The sequence below is a fragment of the Macaca mulatta genome, chromosome 9, assembly GCF_049350105.2.
Source record: "Macaca mulatta isolate MMU2019108-1 chromosome 9, T2T-MMU8v2.0, whole genome shotgun sequence".
Classification (NCBI taxonomy): domain Eukaryota; kingdom Metazoa; phylum Chordata; class Mammalia; order Primates; family Cercopithecidae; genus Macaca; species Macaca mulatta.
This window is the reverse complement of record NC_133414.1, coordinates 1680968-1703980: the sequence shown is the minus strand read 5'-3', so window position 1 is coordinate 1703980 and position 23013 is coordinate 1680968. Positions and strand designations below refer to the sequence as shown.

Here is a 23013-nt window from a genome sequence, read left to right as displayed (position 1 = left end):
AAAAGAATAACCAAGATAATTTGAAAAGGCTATTAAAAAATACTTCTCAATTTTCAAACTGCATACAGCAGGTGCTCATTCATTTCTTTGTAACATGGATGAGAAAAAGACTCCCGGCCAGTGGCACTGTGTTTGTGGTGTTTACGTGTTCTCCCCACACCTGCATAGGTTTCCTCTGAGTACCGCAGTTCTTTCCACATCCCAGAGGTGTGCACGTGAGGTGAACTGGTGTGTGTCTTCACTGCCCCAGTCTGAGTGTGGGTGTGTGAGTGGCTCTGTGATGGAATGGCGTCCTGTCCAGGGCTGGTTCCCTCTTTGTGCCCTGAGCTACTGAAATAGGCTTCAGCTACACATGACCCAGAACTGGAATAATTAAGTAGTAATTATCTTGTTTTTTATTAATCTTTCTTAAATGTATGTATAGCTCACGTTTATTTCAATGTTTAACATTAGAATGGCCTTTAGAAGCTTAGTGATTTTTTTTTCCGTGGCCAAAAGTATGCTTTAGGAACTTAATCCTTATTTTTTAGCCTCTGGTAAAATTGGTTTTGCTATATGTTGTTTCACTTAAAGTAATTCCCAAGAACGCACTGACAGCAGTGAGGACTTGCTGCGCATGCAGGAGGCCAGATTTTCTTATCTGTGTGAAGCCAGACATGAAGGAGATCTGCAAACGTGTAAAACAAAATCAGTCTATTTTTTTGTCTGGAAAAGATTTTGAATAAAAATGTAACTTAGTGTCATGTGTTTTTTTAAGTGAATATTTTAATATGTTTAATTTCTACATTAGTAAATAGCAGTAGCAAACAACAGTGAGCAAAAGCTTTTGAGGGTCCTCAGTACATTTTAAGAGTGTGCAAGAGTCCTGAGACCAAGAAGTTTGAGAACTGGTGCGCACCAGGTTCATCTCAAGTTCAGTATTTTAAATTCCACACAAAAGGTAGAGGAAACAGCTGAATTCGCTGTAGCTGCGAGTACATTTCACGATTATTTAAAGGTTTAGAGGGTTAGGCGCGGTAGCTCACACCTGTAATCCCAGCACTTTGGAGGCTGAGCCGAGTGGATCACTTCTTGAGGTCCAGGAGTTCCAGACCAGCCTGACCAACATGGGGAAACCCCTCTCTAAAAATACAAAATTAGCCGGGCTTGGTGGCGCATGCCTGTAGTTCCAGCTACTTGGGAGCCTTAGACAGGACAATCGCCTGAACCCGGGCGGCGGAGGTTGCTGTGAGCGGAGACTACATCATTACACTCCAGCCTGGGCAACGAAAGCAAAACTGTCTCAAAAAATGAAACCATTTGGCACGTCCTGTCGTGTACCCGGAAAGCGAACACTCCCAACATAGCGTGGAACGCCCCGCCCCTCTCGCGGCTCCGCTCCGCCTTCGTCCCGGTCGCAGACGACCACCGTTCCAGACGTGCAAGACCTCGCCCCGCAGCCAAACGCCGTAGTCCCAGCGGCGGAACTCGGGAGGGGGGATTCCCAACCAGCCAGTCAGCAGTAACGTCCCGCCTTTCCTCCGTTTCCATTGGCCCAGCCGCGCGGGCGCCTTCCGACCGGGAGGGCTAGGTTCCACCGAACGCGAGCCTCGAGACGTGAGCCTCGAGACGTCTGACGTTTGGCACCCTTCGCAGCGCCTCGGGCTCGCACGCCAGAATCGAAAGCGTAATTGGCTGGCGGCTGGTGTGGTCTCGGGCACCGCCCAGTCGCGGGACGCTGCCTCTGCGGAGCTGGGGGTGAGGCGTGTTGACCCCCTCGGGAGCGGCCGGAACCCGAGCTCACAACTCAGGTTCCCGGTGCTTCGCGCGTCTGCGATTCCCACAGGCAGGGAGGTGGCGCCACAGGCCACGGAGGTGGCGCCACCGCGCGACCCTTGGCGAGATTGTGACGTCAGGCGTGTACGGGCGCCAATTGGCCGAGCAATGTGGTGCGGACTGGCGCTGGCGCGGGCGATTGGCTGCGCGGCCCGGTGGGCGGTGCGCGCTGCGGACAGCGCTCAAAGTGGGCGCGCTCCGGGACCGGCCGGTGTCTGTGGCCGGAGGCCGATCAGGTACTGTGGACTGGCGTAGGGGCAGGAGTTCGGGAGACAGGGGCAGGGTGGCACCGGGGAGCTGCGGGACGGGGCGGGGAGGAGGCCCGAGGTCTGGGCCACCCGTGAGGTCTCGGCGCGGTGGCCTGGACATCTGGGGACGGCGGCATTGGTCTCCCGAACTGGAGCGAGGCCGGGCTGTGGTGGGCGCCCGCGCCCTGTGGAAGGCGGAGGCGTGGGTTGGGGCGAAGAAGACGTTACCATTCTTTGTCAGTGGAAAAGATCGTCGTCTGCGCACAGTAACCTGAGGTTTAGGAACTCGTGGAATTGGAAACCGAGTCGCGGGAGACTGAGTTGCGAGTCTCCTCTTAGAGAATTCAGAAACACGAGCGTGACGACGCCGGCCTCCCCGTGCCGAGTCCACGCGTGTGACGCGGGTGCATACACCTGCGTCCGTGCAAGGGGGTGACAGCAACACATTCAAGGCGCTTCTCTTGGGAATGGAGCAGGAGAAGAGATGGGGAGCACCGCATAGATTTAACTAGGCCTTTTTCTTGAGTTGGGTGATGTGCTCCCGCGTCTGCTACGTGGTATTATCTTTAAACGCATAAATAGACGTATTCATTTTATCTTGTTATTATGAAGCTTAGTTTTAAAATATGAATTCTGAAAATCCTGAAAGAGCAATTGTCGTTACAGCTGGGCGGTGGTGCACGCCTTTAATCCCAGCACTTTGGGAGGCGGAGGGGAAGGCTGCTGTGAGCCGAGATACAGTTGGCCTACTGTGTCCTTGGGGTTCATATCCATGGATTTAACCAACTGCACATTATAAAATATTTGGAAGAAATTTTCATCTGTACTGAACATATACAGGCATTCTGTAAACAATATAGTACAACTATTTATGTAGGATTTACATGTTTTAGATATTATAAGATCATCTACAGATGATAATTTAACGTTCGGCCCGCATCACTTAACAGGGATACTTTGGAGAAGTTCATTGTTAGGTAGTTTCATCTTTGTGGAAGCAGAGTGTGCTGACGCAGACCTAGACAGTGGAGCAGCTGGGCTGTGTGGTGTAGACAGGCAGTGGAGCTGCTGGGCTGTGTGGTGTCGCCAGTGGCTCCTAGGCTATTTTTCCTGTCGCTTCAGGCCTTAACCTGGACTGTGTGTTACTGTGCTGAATAATGCGGGCAGTCATAACACAATAGCAAGTATTTGTGTGTCTAAATATAAAAAAGGTGATGTGTTGTGCTCGGATGTTGCAATGGCTACAACATCATTAGCAATAGGAATATGTCAATTCTGTTATAATTTTGTGGAACCACTGTAGTATATGCAGTCTGTAGTATACGGAAACACCATCATGTGACACATGTCTGTATACAGTAGGATATACACAGGTGATCTGCAAACATTATACCATTTTATATCTGAAACTTCAGTATCCTTAAATTTTGGAAGCTGTGGGAGGTCCTGGAACCAACCCCCATATATACCAAAGGATGACTGTATATAAAACTAGCCTATAGAAGTTGGAAATCTTTCTAAAATTGAGAAATTGAGGCTAACTCTGAAGTCAACTTCCTTTTCACATTATTTTCCCTCTTGATTTGTTTTCATCATTAACCTTACTTCAGATTTTTTGTATTAGCTATCAGTATCTCCATCATCACTGACTCCTGACACACACACACACGCACACACATACACATCCCAGACCCTATGTGGGTCTAGAACTTTGTATTAAGTAGCTGTTTAAACACTTTGTGTACATTCTGCAGTATGCTTGAACTCTGTTGAAAGTATTTCAGTAGGCTGGGCATGGTGGCTCATGCCTGTAATACCAACACTTTGGGAGGCCAAAGCAGGCAGATCTCCTGAGGTTAGGAGTTCGAGATCAGCATGGCCAGCATGGCGAAATCTCATCTCTACTAAAAATACAAAAATTAGCCTGGCATGGTGGTGCACGCCTGTAGTCCCAGCTACTTGGGAGGTCGAGGCAGGAGAATCACTTGAACCCAGGAGGTGGGGGTTGTGGTGAGCTGAGATTGCACCATTGCACTCCAGCCTGGGCAACAAAACGAGACTCCCTCTAAAAGACAAAAAAGTATTTCAGTAAAATCTATATATTTGAAATAAAGTCACATAGAAAGTAGAGCACAAGGGATCTTCAAAATATATTGTGTAGAGGCTGGGCGCGGTGGCTTGTGCCTGTAATCCCAGCACTTTGGGAGGTCAAGGTGGGCAGATCACGAGGTCAGGAGTTCGAGACCAGCCTGGCCAACATAGTGAAACCCCGTCTCTACTAAAAATACAAAAATTAGCTGGGTGTGGTGGTGCATGCCTGTAGTCCCAGTCACTCAGGAGGCTGAGGCAGGAGAATCGCTTGAACCCGAGAGGTGGAGGCTGCAGTGAGCCAAGATCGCCCCACTACACACCAGCCCTGGCAACAGTGTGAGATTTTGTCTCTCTCTCTTTCTCTCTCTCTTTATATATATATATGTGTGTGTGTGTGTGTGTGTATATATATATATATAATTCATTCAGAAATAAAGGAGAAGAAAAAAGGGAATAAAAATCTTCAAGGTCGGGCTATGTAAAGGTGCCCTGAAGGATACAAAGGTTAGAGACCATAGATGCTGCTGGATATAGATATGTAAAAGTGTGAGTCAGAATACTGAAAGTACCCTAGTAAGTGCTTTACATTTTAATCACATGGGAGGGATTAATGGGGGTTCAGAAAATTAATGCTTGTTTCACTAAGGTAGGGATGGGCCAACTGTGGCCTACAGGCCAAATCTGGCCTGCTGCCTGTTGTTACGTCCTGTGAGCTGAGTGTTTTTCTCATATTTAAATGGATGGAGAAGAATCAATATTTTCTGACACATGAAAATTAAGTTGTAATTCAGTGTCCATAAATATTGGCCTGTACCCATACTCAGTTCACATATTGCCCAGGTCACCTGTTGCCTGTGACTATTTTAGTGTTACAGAGGCAGAGTTCATACTATCTGGCCCTTCACAGAAAAAACTTGCCAAGCACTGCCTTAAAGCATCTATTGAGTATAATGAATTAAGTCTTCTCCTGTTTATCTAGAATGATATCAGCTAAGTACTGTCCTGGGGGAAATTGACAAAACTCATACAAATAATTTTTCTGATCAGGAGCTTGGGTTGAGAAAAACTGGATTAAGTCTTACTGTGAAATTGGTAGAAAGGTTATTGAATGTCTGACACATAAATTGTGCCTTGAAAAAATGGATTTCAGCCAAGATTGGCCTGTGGCATTCTTGAGCAACTATGCAGAGACAGGCAGTGGGAAAAACAGTTCAGGACAGCAGTGGGAGCACATTCTAGAGATTACAGAAGCTCGTGTGGAAAAGCAGGACGAAAAGTTAGGTTGGGGCCAAAAACCAGGGAAGAAAAGCACACTGGAAAAAAGAGTATCAGGTGCTGCAGAATAGCTCAGAGGTCAAGAATTTAGAGTGGAACGTTGAGCTTGGTTTTTAGGAGCATGACTGTGGTAAAAGGCCAACTGTGAAACCTGCAGGAGAAATGATGACCGAGATAGCGCTGAGCAGCCAGCTGGCAGCATTCTTGGGGTCCCTGTGGGGATGCAGAGTGGTACAACTGCAGATGGGGAAGCAACATCATTATTAACCTGTGTTTATATGACATTCAGAAAAATATATGATGGCCTTTCTTTCTCTTTTCCTTTAATATTAGTGTTCTAGGACAGATCAGACATTTTGTAATGATGCCTGAAATAAACACTGACCACCTCGACAAGCAACAGGTTCAACTCCTGGCAGAGATGTGTATCCTTATTGACGAAAATGACAATAAAATTGGGGCTGAGACCAAGAAGAATTGTCACCTGAATGAGAACATTGAGAAAGGTGATGCTTTGAAATAGTCTTTCTTATAACACTATTTGTGTAGGCATTTCCCATTTGCTGAGAAGAGCACTCTGTTCAAGGAAGTGCGGGCTTTAATAATACCGTATTTTCTCTTTGGTTCCAGCTCGTTAAGTAGTGTAGTCATTAGCATCTGCTTTGCTGTCTTTCTGTTACAGCCATTTCTCTTCACGCTTTTTACTCGGCTTCTTCAGAGTTATTCTGGATTCATAAAAGAGGGACTAACCCTGACATACAGCGGCAGCCTAGCCTCTAATATTTCTAGAGAATGGAGAGAGGCGGGCACCATGCAGGGAAGAGTGTGCCTTCACCACTTTCCGAGAACTGAATGTCCTTGATAGGGAACTTGACTGCAGGAAAGGGGCCACCAGCATCACCATTTCCTTCACTCGACGGTCAACTTCCCTGCCCAGTGCAGAGCTCTTTCTCACCATAGTCATGCAGAGACTATGCATGTGGATAAACCATGGGAAAAAGCAAAAGCAGCAGGAAGTTACTAATGTTATTCTGAACTGCAAGGAGAGAATTCAGCAAATAACTGGTACTTAAGGCTAAAGTAATTGTTATTTCTTTTGCTTTCAGGATTATTGCATCGAGCTTTTAGTGTCTTTTTATTCAACACTGAAAATAAGCTTCTGCTACAGCAAAGATCAGATGCTAAGATTACCTTTCCAGGTTAGTACATTTAATGTACAATATTTTGTTTGTACATTAACTTGACTTTTTATCATTCTGAATTCTTGGAGCCACGGTCACAAAGGAAATCCTGTGAATGGCATAGTTTTATATTCTACATAAATTAGGTTTACACAATGCGTGCAACCTAATACAACAGCAAGAAAAAATAAGAACTAGTAAGTGATTGGGCAATATGTATGATTTATATATTTATCTTTAATCTGTATTATCTACACTTTGATCTTTTTTGGTTGAAGAAGCATTATAAGGAACTTACCTACAAATGTAGTCTGTTTCACAACATAATTACTGATAGCCCATTATATCTCATTTTAAAATCCTTAAAATAATTACTGATAGGCCTTTATAACTCATTTTAAAATCCTTAAAAAATGTTTCATTTTTCAGTTACTTATAAAACTTTTTCTTGATCTTTCAGACCTACTTTGAAGAAAAGTTGATCTGTCTCTGTATTAACATTTTCCAGGTTGTTTTACTAATACTTGTTGTAGTCATCCATTAAGTAATCCAGGCGAGCTTGAGGAAAATGACGCCCTTGGAGTGAGGCGAGCAGCACAGAGGCGGCTGAAAGCTGAGCTAGGAATTCCCTTGGAAGAGGTAACCGGCTCTACTACACAACCATACAAGCTGAAACCCAAACATACTTTAAAAAGGTTTTTAATAAAAGTTTTAAATTCAAACATAGTTCTCTGCTTCGTAACCTCCTGAGTTATGAGTTAGCCCCACAAACCATCATGAATAAAGATTATTTAAATTTTAATTTCTTAGTATCACTCGTCAAAACTTAGCTCGATACTGGGATGGATTGATCAGTTAAGCACTATATAAGGTTGAATATTTCTATAATTGATCAAATCTAAGATGAATATTTTCAAGTGTTACAGCTCTTGTAGAATTTAACTAGCAGGTTTTCCAGTTTTCACCTGAAACTCCCCCCCTACAAAAAAAGGTGAAGGTTTTCTTACGGAAATTCTTAGGAATATAAACCATAAATCTAGTTCGTTTAATTGAAATAATTTTTTTTCTTAGAATTGTCCCCCTTAAATAAGACCTGGATAAATAAAGTTTTTCTTGTCTATATTTTCCAAAAAGCAATCTTAAAATATGAGAAAGAAGAATGTCGGGCCAGGCATGGTGGCTTACGCCTGTAATCCCAGCACTTTGGGAGGCTGAGGCAGGTGGATCACGAGGTCAGGAGTTCGAGACCAGCCTGACCAACATGGTGAAACCCTGTCTCTACTAAAAATATAAAAATTAGCCGGGCATGGTGGGACGTGCCTGTAATCCCAGCTACTCAAGAGGCTGAAGCAGGAGAATCGCTTGAACCTGGGAGGCGGAGGTTGCAGTGAGCTGATGCATGCCGCTGTAATTCCAGGTTGGGCGACAGCAAGACTCCGTCTCAAGAAAAAGAAAAGAAAGAAAGAAGAAGAATGTCACATTTCTAGTTTGAGTGACTGCCCCTTTTTTTTAACATTAAAAAAAAAAAAAACTTATCTTTTTGGTCCTACAGGAAAAAACGCAAGCACTTGAAACTAATAATATAATCATTTTTCCATATGTAATATTAAGATTTCCATATATTGTTGATAGGAGATTAATGCTTTAAAAGTTCTAATCCTAAAACTATACTCCTGTTCAAGATATTGCTGTAATACAGTGAGCTAATTTTAGATTTTTTTTTTGTTACTGTGGCCAATGGTTTTTTTGTTTGTTTGTTTGTTTGTTTGTTTTTGAGATGGAGTCTGGCTCTGTCACCAGGCTGGAGTACAGTGGCAGAATCTCGGCTCACTGCAAGCTCCACCTCCCAGGTTCACACCATTCTTCTGCCTCAGCCTCCCGAGTAGCTGGGACTACAGGCGCCCGCCACCACACCCGGCTAATTTTTGTATGTTTAGTAGAAATGGGGTTCACCTTGTTAGCCAGTATAGTCTCCATCTCCTGACCTCGTGATCCACCTGCCTCGGCCTCCTGAAGTGCTGGGATTACAGGTGTGAGGCACCGCGCCCGGCCGTGGCCAATGTTTTAATTACTTTTTTTTTTTAATGTCTTAGGTTCCTCCAGAAGAAATTAATTATTTGACACGAATTCACTACAAAGCTCAGTCGGACGGTATCTGGGGTGAACATGAAATTGATTACATTTTGTTTGTGAGGAAGAATGTCACTCTGAATCCAGATCCCAATGAGATTAAAAGCTTTTGTTATGTGTCCAAGGAAGAACTAAAAGAACTTCTGAAAAAAGCAGCCAGTGGTGAAATTAAGATAACGCCATGGTTTCAAATTATTGCAGAGACTTTTCTCTTTAAATGGTGGGATAACTTAAATCATTTGAATCAGTTTGTTGATCATGAGAAAATACACAGAATGTGAATATGCAGGTAAGTGATTACTGAAAAATGTCTCTACTTAACAAACTTAGAATGACTTTTTCAGTTTAAATTTAGTTCTATCATTAATTGATCATTAAATTTAGTTCTATCATTAATTGATCATTAAATTTAGTTCTATCATTAATCATTAAATTTAGTTCTATCATTTAATACTATCATGAATGTGTTATATACACTGATACTTTAAAACTTGTGTGGAAAAAACTAACTTATAATTTTGTATCACATGCCCTGGATATGTGTTCTGTTTCTAAGCAACATTTGTAAGAGATTATTGTAAAATGAGAGAGAGCAACTAAAACTTAATTTAACCTTTGCAGATAACATACTTACGGGAAATTTGAACAAATAAGTGAAACCCTGTGTGTTTAGTAAGCTGTGATAAACATTTCTGGAGCACTCGCAGAGCACTTGCTATTTGCCAGGTGCTTTATATATCATTAAATTTTTATCATAGTTCAGAAAAATGTGCAAAGGAAACTATTGTCTCACTCCTTCAAAACAGTCCTAATTAACTTTCATATTAGCAGATTAAACTAGCAGAGCAGGTTCAAGGGAAATTAAATGATATGGACCCTAATTTGTATCATTCTGAGTTGATTGTGTGGTTTATTCATTCTGGAAACATGTTGATACTTAAAGTCAACCATTGCTTTTGATAAGTGATATTGATTAGGTTAAATCTTCTTTTAAATAGCATTTACTAGTTAGCAGAGTCTGTGTTTTCAGAATTACAGTGGGCACAGAGGTGTTCATAAAATAGGAATTGTGTCCCACTTGATAAGAGTTGCTTAAATTTGATACTGTTGACATTTGGGCTGGATGAAATCCTTGTGGTAGGGAGGGTTCCATGCTGTGCATTATAGGGTGATGAGCAGCATCCCTGGACTACACACTGGATGCTGTTTGCATCCCTCTCCCGTGACACCCACAGTTATACCAGATGTTGCCAGATGCCCCTGGGGGACAGCGTCAACCGCTGTCCTATAGAGTCAGGAAATGTTATAGGGAGAAAAAAATAACAACGACAAAGGCCAGTGTTCATGTTAAATAGATTGAGATTATGGAATGTGTATATTAATGTTAAAAATTGTACCTTGATCAATGTACTTTTATAAACTTGCCATAGATATCTCAAATTTGAAATCTCAAGACAGCTTTATTATTATTAAATGCTGTATGATAATGAAGAAAAATAAAAATTTATTTCTTACAAAGTTAAATGTTAAATTCGATAGAATGATTCATTTATGGTTAACTTTGGGCAATTTATAATTTCAGACAAGACTGTTTAGCAAGTGTTTTATTGAAAAGTAAAAAAAAATTGCATTTTAATACTGTGTCTAGTTTGTTAAAGTTTTGATACACTAATAGGATATTGCCTATATAGTTTCTGTTGCATTTATAATATTGTTTCTGATTTTTTTAGTTTTATTTTCTAGCAAGTTTTAGGCTGAAAGCCACATATAATTAGTTACGTAAGAACTATGAGTTGCCATGGCTACTGAATTGGATATTGGAGCCTTAGACTGTTACCCAGCACCTTGTAAGTACTTAGCAAGGGTTAGATATTACTGTTGTTATATTACTAGGTTGCCATCCAGAAAATCTAAGTAGGAATGTCTTTTGACCTGGTGATTTAGAACTCCTTCATCTTTTATAAAGAGGAGTATCCGTCTCCTAGATGTAACCACTTCTGACCCCAAAGGCAGATGTGTTGGTTTTGAACTTGAAAGCTAAGTGATAGCTATAATTTTTTTTTTATTAAACTGTTTTAAATTCTTAGTCTTCAAAATATATACTTATTTGATTCTGGTCAAACCATTGCCAACTCCTTTAAGGACAAAGTAGAGGTGGCTTTCTATATAATTGCTGATTCTGCTTCCCTACCTATATTATCAAGAGAACAAGACCAAAACAGAAAATGGTGTAATAGGAAGGAAGGCACATTTTCTTCTCACTTGGCCCTGGCACCTGGGGACAAGTCCAGGTCATACCCGCAGTGGGTCCCTGTGGGAACTGCCCTCCGCCTGCTCCCTAGGGGACAAGTCCAGGTCATACCCATAGTGGGTCCCTGTGGGAACTGCCCTCCACCTGCCCCCTAGGGGACAAGTCCAGGTCATACCCGCAGTGGGTCCCTGTGGGAACTGCCCTCCACCTGCTCCCTAGGGGACAAGTCCAGGTCATACCCATAGTGGGTCCCTGTGGGAACTGCCCTCCACCTGCTCCCTAGGGGGTGCTTGTGCAGTGGTTTCATCCTCTCACTTGGATCTGTCTGCTGGACTCTCACTAAGGTTGGGAGTTCCTCATGGGATGAGGTACTCTAGATCCCCTCTTGACAGATGGGATTTTCTTTTTATTATTTCAGGTACACCTCTTCTTCACCCTTCCTCTCTAGGTGCTTTTTCAGCCCTAAGTATGTACTTACACATTTTCTAACATTTTACAGCGTGAACTGAAGTGTATATTTGTGTGTATTCAAATATCCTGACAGCTTTCTACTTTACAATTTTCACACATACTTTATACTTATTTACTACATACATGGTTTAGACTTCCAAATGTAAATCTCCAACACTGCATTCTCTTCTCTATTTTAAATTCTTGTAGGTGAATGCATAAGTAAACTGATACATCTAGACAGTAGAATGTTATTTGGCACTAAAAAGAAATGAGCTACCAAGCCACGAAAAGACAAGGAGGAAAGTTAGGTGCATGTTGCTGAAAGAAGCGTGAAAAGGCTACATCCTGAAAGAGTCCAATTCTCCAACATTCCAGTAAAGGGAAAACTGGAAACAGTAAAAAGCCAGGGGTGAGAGGGGAGGGAAGAATGAGTGGGCAGGGCACAGGGTTTTCAGGGCAGTGAAACTCTTCCGAATGGTACTAAAATGGTGGATATAGGTCATTATGCATTTGTCCAACACCAGGAGCAAGCTTCAAGTAAACTGGACTCGGGTGATAACGATGTGTTGATGGACGTCTATCGGCTGTAACAAATGGACCACTCTGATGGGGATGCTGATAGTGGGGGAGCCTGTGTGTGTGGAGGGGCTGGGGATCTATGGAAACTCTCTACCTTCCACCCAATTTTGCTGTGAACCTGAACTGGTCTAAAGAATAAAGTCTATTAAAATTTGGGTGTTAAACATGAAAAGGAGCTTAACCTCATTAATCGCTGGGTAAGTGCAAATTAAAACCCAAATTTAAAGGACCAACATCACCAAGTGTTGACAGAATAGAAAGTAACTGCTGAGCAGCATGTCTGCTACTGTGGAGCTGTTGGCCTCTATCTGCTAAAGTCAAAGGGGTCGGACATGGCGGGAGATCAATGTGGATGGTTCTGCCTTCTTCTGTTTCCATTTTACTAACTTAGCAGAGAACTAATGCAGCATATTCCTGAGCTGGGAAGTTGTTGACACATTCGTTGTCACTTTGAGAAACTAGGTGTTTCCTAGGTTTTTATGCACTGTCCTATAAGTAGATGATACGCTGTGGGTTCCAGGCTTGCGCTCGGTCACGGAGCTCCTTACTACATGTCCAGTCTCTAGCCCAGGGACGCCCCTGCAGAACATCTGCCGTGATTCCATCAGCCTTGGTGTTCGCACAATCGGATGGTGTCATGCCGCGAGAGCAGTCCTGCTACGCACAGCAGTGTGAGTAAATCCACAGACCCAGTCTTGAGTGGAAGAAACTGGATACAAAAGGCACATGTGATTCCAGTGAAATAAAGGTCAAAAACAGGCGAAACCAATTAAGATGTAGGCAAGAATAGAGGCTACTTCCGGGGGCACAGGGAGCCTTGTGAGATTTTGAAAGTATTTGCTGGGTTGATAGGGTGTTAATTACATGGGTGAATATGTTAGGATTGAATGAAACAATCTGTGCACCAGATAGCTCTGAAAAGTGTAGGGCAAAATCTACGAGAAGAAAACCTATGCTGCTTTTTCCAAGGGGCACTGCCCAGTTCCAGTAAAGGAGCAGAGAGGCTGAGAAACGGAGAGGTGCTTCCAATAGCTGGACAGGAATGGGGGAGCAGAGACCAGGGCTGAGAGCTGCCGAGGGCAAGGCCCACAGAGAGCGTCCCAGGCTTCACATGCTAGGAAGAGGAATTTAGGGCCAGCCTAGAATTGGCTCAAAACCTGTTCTTATTAGGGAAATCTGAGATAGTTACTTCTCTAGTTTCTTGCAGAAAACCATTATCTGGAGGACAATAGCACATCACAGACTCCAAACATCCCCCATATCTTTGTCATACGTAGCATTCAGAGCTCGCTGGGCGTCCACCTGGTGGGAGACAGGCCAGCGCGACCAAGTGGCCAGCACACGAGCCAGTGGCAGTGACTTCAGGGCCCAGAGAATGTTGTCAGCAGCCACAAACCTAAGACACAAAGCTTAACATCAAGGAGATAAAAGTCATGACATAATTTTTAGAGGAACTGGAAATTATTTTTTTTAAAGAATCAAATGGGCCCAGTTTTGAAGGATGCCCCTGAGAGCCATCGGCCCCAGCAGAGAATCACTGCTGGCGTCTCTGTTTCTTATCACAGAAGTTCTAGAACAGTGTCCAGAACATAGTTGGCACTCAATAATTATTTGCTAAAGGGAGGAAAGAAGGAAAAGAAGATAGAATAGAACGTGTTCCATGTGAATTTTGTATTGAGGAGGCTTGACAGGCGGCCAAGAGGCCTGGGGAGGCCTGTGTTCCTGGCTTTCGGCTGTTTGTTGAGCAAAGACTGACCTTTCAGTTCCCAGGGAGAACAGCCCTTCTCAATTTCATTATGGACGATGTTCTTCACCGTTCCCAGGGAGAACAGCCCTTCTCAATTTCATTATGGACGATGTTCTTCACCGTTCCCAGGGAGAACAGCCCTTCTCAATTTCATTATGGACGATGTTCTTCACCGTTCCCAGGGAGAACAGCCCTTCTCAATTTCATTATGGACGATGTTCTTCACCGCCCGTAAGTTACTTTCCAGAGGAAGAGAAGGAGACTTCATAGACCTATTGAAGTAAGATTGAAAGATGCTTTTATTTAAAATCTCTGAAATTTTTATACTTCTGGCCAACAATAGGCATTCTTAGAATTTTTGAAATTTACAACTTAATCATGACATGTGAACATCCTAAAGTACACATATGTCCTTGAAAATATTCCACAGAGAAGCTACAATGAAAGCTATAAGACTGTGATTGGCTCTGTGACCATGGTTTGCAGATTGATTTGAGAGACATGACCTGCTGGCCAGGCACGTGCCAGTTGATTTGTGTCCTAAGAAACCCAAGGCGTGACACGGTGACCCACTTTGCAGGCAATATGTTTATATATAAGTGATTTCAGGAGGCAAAAACTACATTAGATAGCTTTGGAATAAAAAAATTGAAAAGCTTCTAGTGATCCCAGCACTTTGGGAGGCCAAGACTGGCAGATCACTTGAGGCTAGGAGTTTGAGACCAGCCTGGGCGACATGGTGAAACTCCATCTCTACAAAAATTAGCCAGACATGGTGGTGTGTGCCTGTAATCCCAGCTACTCGGCAGGAGGAATTGGGGACAGGCAGGGGGAGGGGGCTGAGGCACAAGAATTGCTTGAACCCGGAAGGCAGAGGTTGCAGTGAGCCAAGACTGTACCACTGCACTTCACCCTGGGCAACAGAATGAGACTGTCTCAAACAAAAAAAAAAAAAAAAAAAAAGGCCGGGCGCGGTGGCTCAAGCCTGTAATCCCAGCACTTTGGGAGGCCGAGACGGGCGGATCACGAGGTCAGGAGATCGAGGCCATCCTGGCTAACACGGTGAAACCCCGTCTCTACTAAAAAATAACAAAAAACTAGCCGGGCGAGGTGACGGGCGCCTGTAGTCCCAGCTACTCGGGAGGCTGAGGCAGGAGAATGGCGTAAACCCGGGAGGTGGAGCTTGCAGTGAGCTGAGATCCGGCCACTGCACTCCAGCCTGGGCGACAGAGTGAGACTCCGTCTCAAAAAAAAAAAAAAAAGAAAGAAAAGAAAAAGAGCAACAAAGTTGGGGAAAAAAAAAATAAGTAAAAATTTTTAAAAAATAAAATTGAATGATCAAGAACAGAGAAGGCATAAATGACTAAAATCAGAAATAGTGCAGGTACATCTTTGCATTACCCAGCTAAAGCATAGTAATCAAAATCCTCCCATGAAGAAAAGGCAAGGCCCAATGGCCTCACTAATGAGTTCTACCAAACATTTAAAGAAGAAATATTGGCCAGGCACGGTGGCTCATGCCTGTAATCCCAACACTTTGGGAGGCTGAGGCGGGTGGATCACCTGAGGTCAGAAGTTCGAGACCAGCCTGACCAGCATGATGAAACCCCTTCTCTACTAAAAATACAAAATTAGCCGGGTGTGGTGGCACACACCTGTAATCCCAGCTACTCAGGAGGCTGAGGCAGGAGAATCACTTCAACCCAGGAGGCAGAGGTTGCAGTGAGCCAAGATTGCGCCATTGCACTCCAGCCTGGACAATAAGAGCGAAACTCTGTCTCAAAAAATAAAAAATAAACAAGAAATATTATCAGTCCTTCATAAGCACTTCAAAGAAATAGAGGAAAAAAGAACACCTTCTTTTAGTTATTACAAGAAACTATACCAATGTACAGACGCCCTCCCAAAATTAATTGTCTCTTCCAAATTTTCCCAATAAGATCAAGAGCCTCATTTTTTGTGATCATAGCTTAAGTGTTAATTCTTTCTTGACTTATATAGATAAAAATGTCCCTATTGTGGAAAGTTATTTTTATTTTCCTCACTGCCAAAATTTTATTGATCACCATTTTCTAACATGTGGATTTGAATATAATCTCTCAAGATATTTACAGAAATTTTAACCTATGCTATCAAATATCAGGAAGTGGTTATCTTAGAAGCTTGTTCTTTGGCATTTTGTTGATAGGAGCTGAAAATTTGAACAGCTCAACAACAATTGTACTTAATAATTTAGGTTAAGTTACTTGATAGTTTTAAATGTGAGAAAAGGAATGAGAAATATTGGAGAAAGGAATTGGATATAGTGAGCATGAAGGGTGTTTTCTAAGAGTGTTCCTGCAAAAGACAGCGGAGCAGCAGTGGAGTAGCTTGCTGGGCAAATGAGGGCCAAAAAAACTAGCTGTTACTTAAATAAAATGAAATCATAGCCACATGCAGGCTGGTAGGAAAATTCCATCAGAGAGAGAGAAAATTTGATAGAGAAGAAAAAGGGAAATTGTTCGACGATGTCTTTGAGGTGACTATGGGTGAATCTTCCTCACAAGAAGTGAGTTTTGTTTTGTTTTTAAGACAGAGTCTCACTCTGTCACCCAGTCTGGAGTGCAATGGCGTGATCTTGGCTCACTGCAAGCTCTGCCTCCTAGGTTCAAGCAATTCTCCTGCCTCAGCCTCCCAAGTAGCTGGTATTACAGGCATGCACCCCCACGCCTGGCTGATTTTTTCTATTTTTAGTAAAGATGGGGTTTCAGTGTGTCAGCCAGGCTCATCTCAAACTCTTGATCTCAGGTGATCCACCTGCCTCAGCCTCCCAGAGTGCTGGGATTACAGGCATGAGCCACCACACCTGGCCCAAGAAGTGACTTTTGATAAGTACACGGATCATCCATCATTCTAGGTGGAAAGCAGAGGATTAGGGTTGTACAATGCCTAGAAGATGGAGTGATGGTGTTGGGAGTGGGTGTTCTCTTCTGCATGCAGCAGTTTTCTCAGAGATCTGAGAAGGTTACCCCAGTGTCAACATCAATGTGTCGGTATTTCTGGAACATGGCAAGCCCTTTCCATCTGTGGATTTAAGTCATCTTCTATGTCTGGGACATTTTTCTTTATTATTATGGCTCTCTTTTTCAAGGATACCCCTTAGCACATGCTGGATTTGTTTTACCCTCTCTTTCATACCTATAGTACTTGGCCTACTCCTTTTTAATTCTTTCCACTTCCATTTGTTTTTACTTGCTTTTCCCAGTCTTGGCCTCCATGTCTTTCTCTATATTTCACTGATATCTAGAGCCTTTTCTGTTGCTTCTAATTTGCCTTAATTGAATGTAATCATCTATTCCCAGAGTTTATTCTTAACCTCCTACCTGTAGCATTATAGGTCATCAACTATCATTCTTAAAGTTGTCACAACCTCTCTTAAGAAAATTCTCCACATATAGCCTAATCAAAATGTCTTTCTTCCTTTCCTTTACAATGTTTTCTGTGTGTTATGTATCAGAATCTGCTGCCCAGATCAACCTAGTGAAGGGTTTTCCTGTTTTTTATTCCCTAGAACATTTTACAAAGCATGACAATTCCTTCCTTGAAATTTGGATAACATTTGCCTCTAAAACTTTCAGTGCTTAATTTGGTAGTGACAATTCCAACATGTTAAATTGCACAGATTCTGGGGGCTCAACTGCATCTGCAGCCACATGACCTTGCACAGGTAATTTACCTCTCTGTGCTTCTTTCCTTATTGATACTGTGAGAATAAAGTAGTGCTTATCTCAAAAGGTTGTTGTGAGGACCAAATGAATTAGTATACATTGAACTCTTAAAATAGAAACTGGCACAAAGGAAGCATAAGTGTGTCTGGCTGTCTCATTATCATCATCATTATTATTAGAGCTGTTGGATTATAATAGGTACAGTATTGTATATTAGTTTCTTCCTCAAAGCCTAGTTCATAGACTTATTTATTATTTTTTAGATCTTTAAAAGAATATCATTTTCCCATTCTTTCTTTTCTGACTGCAAAAGAAACAAGTTTCAAACAGACCATTTATGCCTGAGTCTTAGAACTGATTTCTAGGGAAAACATTTCAGGCATAGCCTTTTGGTTTTCTACATAACTAAAAATTACATGTATAAAGGTGAACTTATGGAAAGACAAAAGAACAAAACACATTAATCTTTTTATATAATATTACCCATCACTGCTTTTGTGTTATTTTTGTTCTGTATTATCTGTGCCAAAGTCAACTGAGTCATGCATCCATCATGCAGTCCTCATATTCCCTAAGAGAGCTGACAGATATGGCAAACATTTTTTTTATATTTTAACAGAACCTACTTGCAAAACTATTTGGCCCAGAGCTTTAGTTGGTAGATAATGTTTGGAATATGATAGGCAAGAAATTATAGTTTTTTTAGCTCTTCCAAACACATTGGTTTCCAAGGTCTTGCACTTATTTATCGATTTTCAGTTATTCTAAGAATTTATTCAGTAATTTCAGTCAGAATCTTTTTTTCTCTTCCGTTTGCCGCCTTTATTTTTTCTTTTCAAAATCTGGGATGATACATACTGTAAGTGAATTAAAAATGTGCCGTTGAAGGGCACAGTGGCTCACATCTGTAATCCCAGCACTGTGGGAGGCCGAGGTGGGCGGATCATGAGGTTAGGAGTTGAAGACCAGCCTGGCCAAGATGATGAAACCCCGTCTTTACTAAAATTACAAAAATTAGCTGGGCATGGTGGCACATGCCTGTAATCCCAGCTACTTGCAGAGGCTGAGGCAGGAGAATTGCTTGAACCGGGACCCAGGAGGCGGAGGTTGCAGTGAGCCAAGATTGCGTCACTGCACTCCAACCTGGGTTACAGAGTGAGACTCCGTCTCAAAATAAATAAATAAATAAATAGATAAATAGATAATGAAACAGTGCAAAGCACTATATTTCAGAAAAGGGGCAAAAAAGAAATGGAGCTATTGAGAAATCCTTCATCCCTCTAGGCAGACCCTGCACAGGATTAAAAGGTAACAGAGTGATAGGATACAGGTCTGTGGAAATAGGAGCCATGATACAAATGGAACAATTTCTAAATAAAAATATGCTTGAGGGAAGAACTGTCCCCACCTCAAGGTGGATGAAGTAAGGCTAAGGCATCCCAGCCTCCTTACCCGGAAAGAACAATCAAAGCCTATTGTTCTTTCCTGGAATTGATGTTGGATAAGCCAAGAAATTGAGCAAGAGGGAGTGCATGTTGTTGAAAACCAGTTAAATAAGGCAAAGGTCAATTACATATTTACATTATTATTATTTTTTTTTTTTTTTTTTTTGAGATGGAGTCTCACTCTGTCACCCAGGCTGGAGTACAGTGGCATGATCCCGGCTCACTGCAACCTCAGCCCCCCCAGATTCAAGTGCTTCTCCTGCCTCAGCCTCCCAAGTAGCTGGGATTACAGGCACCCACCACCATGCCCAGCTAAATTTTTTTGTGTATTTTTAGTAGAGACAGGATTTCACCATGTTGGCCAGGCTGGTCTGGAACTCCTGACCTCAAGTAATCTGCCCACATCAGCCTCCCAAAATGCTGAGATTACAGGAGTGAGCCACCATGCCCAGCCAAATTTAAATTAAAACTGAAGAAACTCTAGCCCATGTACACCAACATCTTTCATAACAACAATCAAACAGATACAAGTCAAATCCATCTTGAGTGGATTTAAATATCAAATGGTGACATCTTTACACAACAGTCTGCCTCATTTTTGAGTTGTACATTGATGATCTTATATAAATAATTACATGGTTTTAATTATAAAATTAGAACTCTTATCTTAAGGGTATTGTCTTTATCTGTAATATTTTATCAATATAAAAAAACATTTTATAATTTTTATTTTTCTTTTATCAAGGCTTTGCTGACATACAGAAGGATTATTTTAAGGTATTTAAATCTACAATTTTTTGTGTGTTTAGAGTTCCGACTTGGTGTCTTGCCTGTAAAGATTTTTCTTTACAGAATATCATGTAATTATTCATCCATATATATTTCTAGTACTTTTATGCTTTCATTTTTAAAAATTAAATCTTAAATTCACATAGATGTCTCTAATATGACATTAGAGAAAATGATGTAACTTTCTTTCTAAAAACTAACCACTTATATCATCGATTCTCAAATAATTTATCTTTTTCTAGCTATTTTAAATGTCACCTTAATCATACATTAAAATGCTAATGTTAGGTGGGGCGCGGTGGCTCACGCCTGTAATCCCAGCACTTTGGGAGGCCGAGGCCGGCGGATCACGAGGTCAGGAGATCGAGACCATCCTGGCTAACACGGTGAAACCCCGTCTCTACTAAAAATACATAAAAAACTAGCTGGGTGTGCTGGCAGACGCCTGCAGTCCCAGCTACTCAGGAGGCTGAGGCAGAATTGCTTGAACCTGGGAGGCAGAGGTTGCAGTGAGCCGAGATTGCGCCACTGCACTCCCACCTAGGCGACAGAGTGAGACTGCATCTCAAAAAAAAAAAAAAATTAAGAAACTATATGAGTTTCTGGGTTTTTTTGTTTTGTTGTTTCTTTGCAATGCCAAGTTACTTAAATGCAGAGGAATTTATCAACCTAAGGATTTAGGGGGATTAAAATAAATAGCATTTAGCATAAAATTAACTAGGTAATAATAAAAATTGTTATCTTACAGGTCTTAGAGTTTTAATTATCTTGTACTTCTTAAAATTACAACTTTAAAAATTTCTTTTTAGAGGGGAACAGCATTTATGTCAATTGTGGTCATTTAAAGTGTCTTGGCCTATGCTGTCCTCAAATTTTCAAAACCAGACCTTGCCTGACCCATTAAAGCGAAGGGCTAAGCATGGCCAGCTGTGTCTGAGGAGGTTTTGTCCTCCCTTAGTTCTTCCTCGGATCCGCAGTGGGTTGATCCTGCCCTTTCTGAAATCCACCACCATGTTTGCTGGTCAAATTGTACCCACTGGCTCCTTGATGGAACTGAAGGCAGTTTGTTGCAGAAAAATTCAGGAGCTGCAAAGTTAAGAGGCTCAACTGTAGCACAGAGTCAACAGTTTGCAAATAAAGCCCCTGGAGCTAAGATTTCCTTTCATGCGTTAGCTGCCTCCAGGATACATAGGGGCAGGTGGGAGTGCCAGTTCTTGTACTTGGAAGAGTGGATTTGGCTTTAGACAAACTCCTGCAGAGTGACCCAAGGAAGCACTGAGGGTCTGAGGAACGACAGGGAGCAGAGATTTACTGAGGAGAGTGTGACCTCCCGTCATAGCACCATTGCTGTTACTTGAGTAAATTAGGTAGAATCTTTCAGTAAGAAAACTTGGTCAAAGGTATTCCAGCAGAGTCTTCTCTATGAAACCATGCTCACTCATCACCACCTTCCAAGTGCAGCCCAGCTTCCTCAGCCCAGCTACTGCAGCCACCCACCCCGCAGCCCCACCACCTCCTCCTGCCATCCCATGGCATCTCAGGTCCTCTGTGGGTACAAAACGGAGTGGGAACCAGTCCCTCTCCCAAGACATACTGGGATAGTGGCACGGGACACGTGTGTGCACATCTGCAGGAAGGGCCGCAGGAGCAGTCAGGGCCAGCCCTGCCAGGGGGTCATGTGGAAGACCCTCACCAAGCCCACGGCTGTGGAGGCTGGAGGCGGATGCTGCTCTGAGAGCCCGTGACAAACCCACTCCTCCCCTGCCAGGTCGTCATCTGCTGATGACAGATGATGGTTTTACCTGAAGCGTCTGCATTTGTATTTAATACATTCACTTTTCAGGAATAAAGAGGGATATTCCCATGCATTTTTTTCCAGGGTATTTTACCAACTCCCGTTGTAGCCACCCATTATACAACCCAGCAGAACTGGAAGAAAACGATGCCATCAGAGTGAGGCGGGCGGCCCAGAGGGCAGAGCTGGGAATTCCTGGGGAGCAGGTACACACAGCACCCAGTCACAGCTGTGTCCACGGGAGTCCAGGTTGGCAGTGGGCAGAAGCTGAACAAAGTCCGGGCTGGATCTGTGCTGCTGGCCTCATGAAGCACCGTGAGGATGAAGGATGGGGCTGTGAATGGGCTGTGGATGGGAACGTGAATGTAGCTGTAGATGGGGCAGTGTGAGTCTTTGTGTGTCCCAGGCAGGGTTGAGACTATGCAGGAATCTGTTGGCCACACACCAAAGAGGAAATTGAAGTGTCCACTAGAAAGAATGTCCAGGATCCTGTGGGCATATGTGTTAAATTCATCCATTCAAGAACATCTTTAAGAGAGGACGGATGTTCTCCTGACAGTGCTGGCCGGTTTCTATGGGATTTTCTGTTGAGGATGTGTGTGTGACAGGGTTAGTTCTTTACAGAGACAGGTTTACTGGAACCAAGAAACCAAAGCCAGTTTATCATTCAGACTTGAGTCCACAAAAATTTACTTAGCTAAAATTGAGGTTTTGGAAGTTATCAATTACCAAAAGAAAGTGTTCATTTTCTTTGAGGAAAACGTGTTTATTTTCTCTATTTTTCTGTAAATTCTGTTTTACATGTGTGTTGTTAACACTGCACCAATTTCTGTCAGATTTCTCCAGAGGACATTGTGTTCATGACAATCTATCACCACAAGGCAAAATCAGACAGAATTTGGGGACAGCATGACATTTGTTACCTTCTGCTTGTGAGGAAAAATGTCACCGTGAACCTGGATCCCAGTGAAAAGAAAAGTATCCTCTACCTGTCCCAGGAGGAGCTGCGGGAACTCCTGGAGAGGGGGCCAGGGGCGAAGTCAAAGTCACCCCCTGGCTAAGAACCATTGCCGAGAAGTTTCTGTACCGGTGGTGGCCTCACCTGGATGATGTGACCCAGTTTGTGGAGCTTTATACAGAGTGTGAGGCAGGGAGGTCGAGTCAGCCGTGTGGAATGCTCTCAGTGCAGGCAGACACACCATCGAGGCAACACCACACCCAACACAGGGCGAAAGGGGCATGTGATTGCCCATCAGCTATAAATCACTCGTTTCCTTTTCATCAACTTTGTCATGTCTTCATTTTCCCTTTCCTTTATTTCTATATTTCTCATCTGCCTGGTGGCACGGAGGATATTTAACGTTTCCCTTGTTCCAGTTTCCATTTTATAAGCACTTGGTCGATGAACAGCGGCTGATCCCGAAAGTCTTGGGGAGAGCTTGAGAGTTCTGACGCAGGCGGACTAGCATGGCTGGACCGTGAGGCTGCCTCCCCACAGCTTTATCCG

The 23013-nt window shown here is 42.8% G+C and overlaps 2 protein-coding genes, 1 non-coding gene and 1 pseudogene across 3 annotated transcripts; 3 read left to right on the top strand and 1 right to left on the bottom strand.

The window, feature by feature from the left end:
• The first annotated feature begins 1578 nt into the window (after window positions 1–1578).
• IDI1 (isopentenyl-diphosphate delta isomerase 1) lies at window positions 1579–10264 on the top strand. Its single transcript, XM_001101073.5, has 5 exons — window positions 1579–2051; window positions 5763–5935; window positions 6536–6628; window positions 7119–7249; window positions 8704–10264. Exons 1-5 carry the CDS (start codon window positions 1924–1926, stop codon window positions 9019–9021), a joined length of 843 nt encoding a protein of 280 aa, XP_001101073.2. The 5' UTR covers window positions 1579–1923; the 3' UTR covers window positions 9022–10264.
• Window positions 5910–6518, bottom strand: LOC144331053 (uncharacterized protein IDI2-AS1-like; annotated as a pseudogene).
• Window positions 7526–7588, top strand: LOC114670205 (U7 small nuclear RNA). The gene has a single exon (XR_003719688.1). It is a non-coding gene; the product is annotated as a U7 small nuclear RNA (small nuclear RNA).
• A 2246-nt stretch (window positions 10265–12510) lies between the features above and the next one.
• LOC722029 (isopentenyl-diphosphate delta-isomerase 2-like) lies at window positions 12511–22787 on the top strand. The gene is made up of 4 exons (XM_077945652.1): window positions 12511–12694; window positions 13794–14001; window positions 21591–21712; window positions 22343–22787. Exons 1-4 carry the CDS (start codon window positions 12653–12655, stop codon window positions 22565–22567), a joined length of 597 nt encoding a protein of 198 aa, XP_077801778.1. The 5' UTR covers window positions 12511–12652; the 3' UTR covers window positions 22568–22787.
• Window positions 22788–23013: the final 226 nt, after the last annotated feature.

Bases quoted from the DNA above. Each gene is read 5' to 3' on its own strand.
- IDI1 (XM_001101073.5), top strand. From the start codon at position 1,924: ATGTGGTGCGGACTGGCGCTGGCGCGGGCGATTGGCTGCGCGGCCCGG. The intron at 5,936-6,535 runs GTGATGCTTTGA...TTTTGCTTTCAG, and splicing joins GAATGAGAACATTGAGAAAG to GATTATTGCATCGAGCTTTT. The intron at 7,250-8,703 runs GTAACCGGCTCT...TTAATGTCTTAG, and splicing joins TAGGAATTCCCTTGGAAGAG to GTTCCTCCAGAAGAAATTAA.
- LOC722029 (XM_077945652.1), top strand. From the start codon at position 12,653: ATGGTGTCATGCCGCGAGAGCAGTCCTGCTACGCACAGCAGT. The intron at 12,695-13,793 runs GTGAGTAAATCC...TTCAGTTCCCAG, and splicing joins GTCCTGCTACGCACAGCAGT to GGAGAACAGCCCTTCTCAAT. The intron at 14,002-21,590 runs GTAAGTTACTTT...ATTTTTTTCCAG, and splicing joins GACGATGTTCTTCACCGCCC to GGTATTTTACCAACTCCCGT.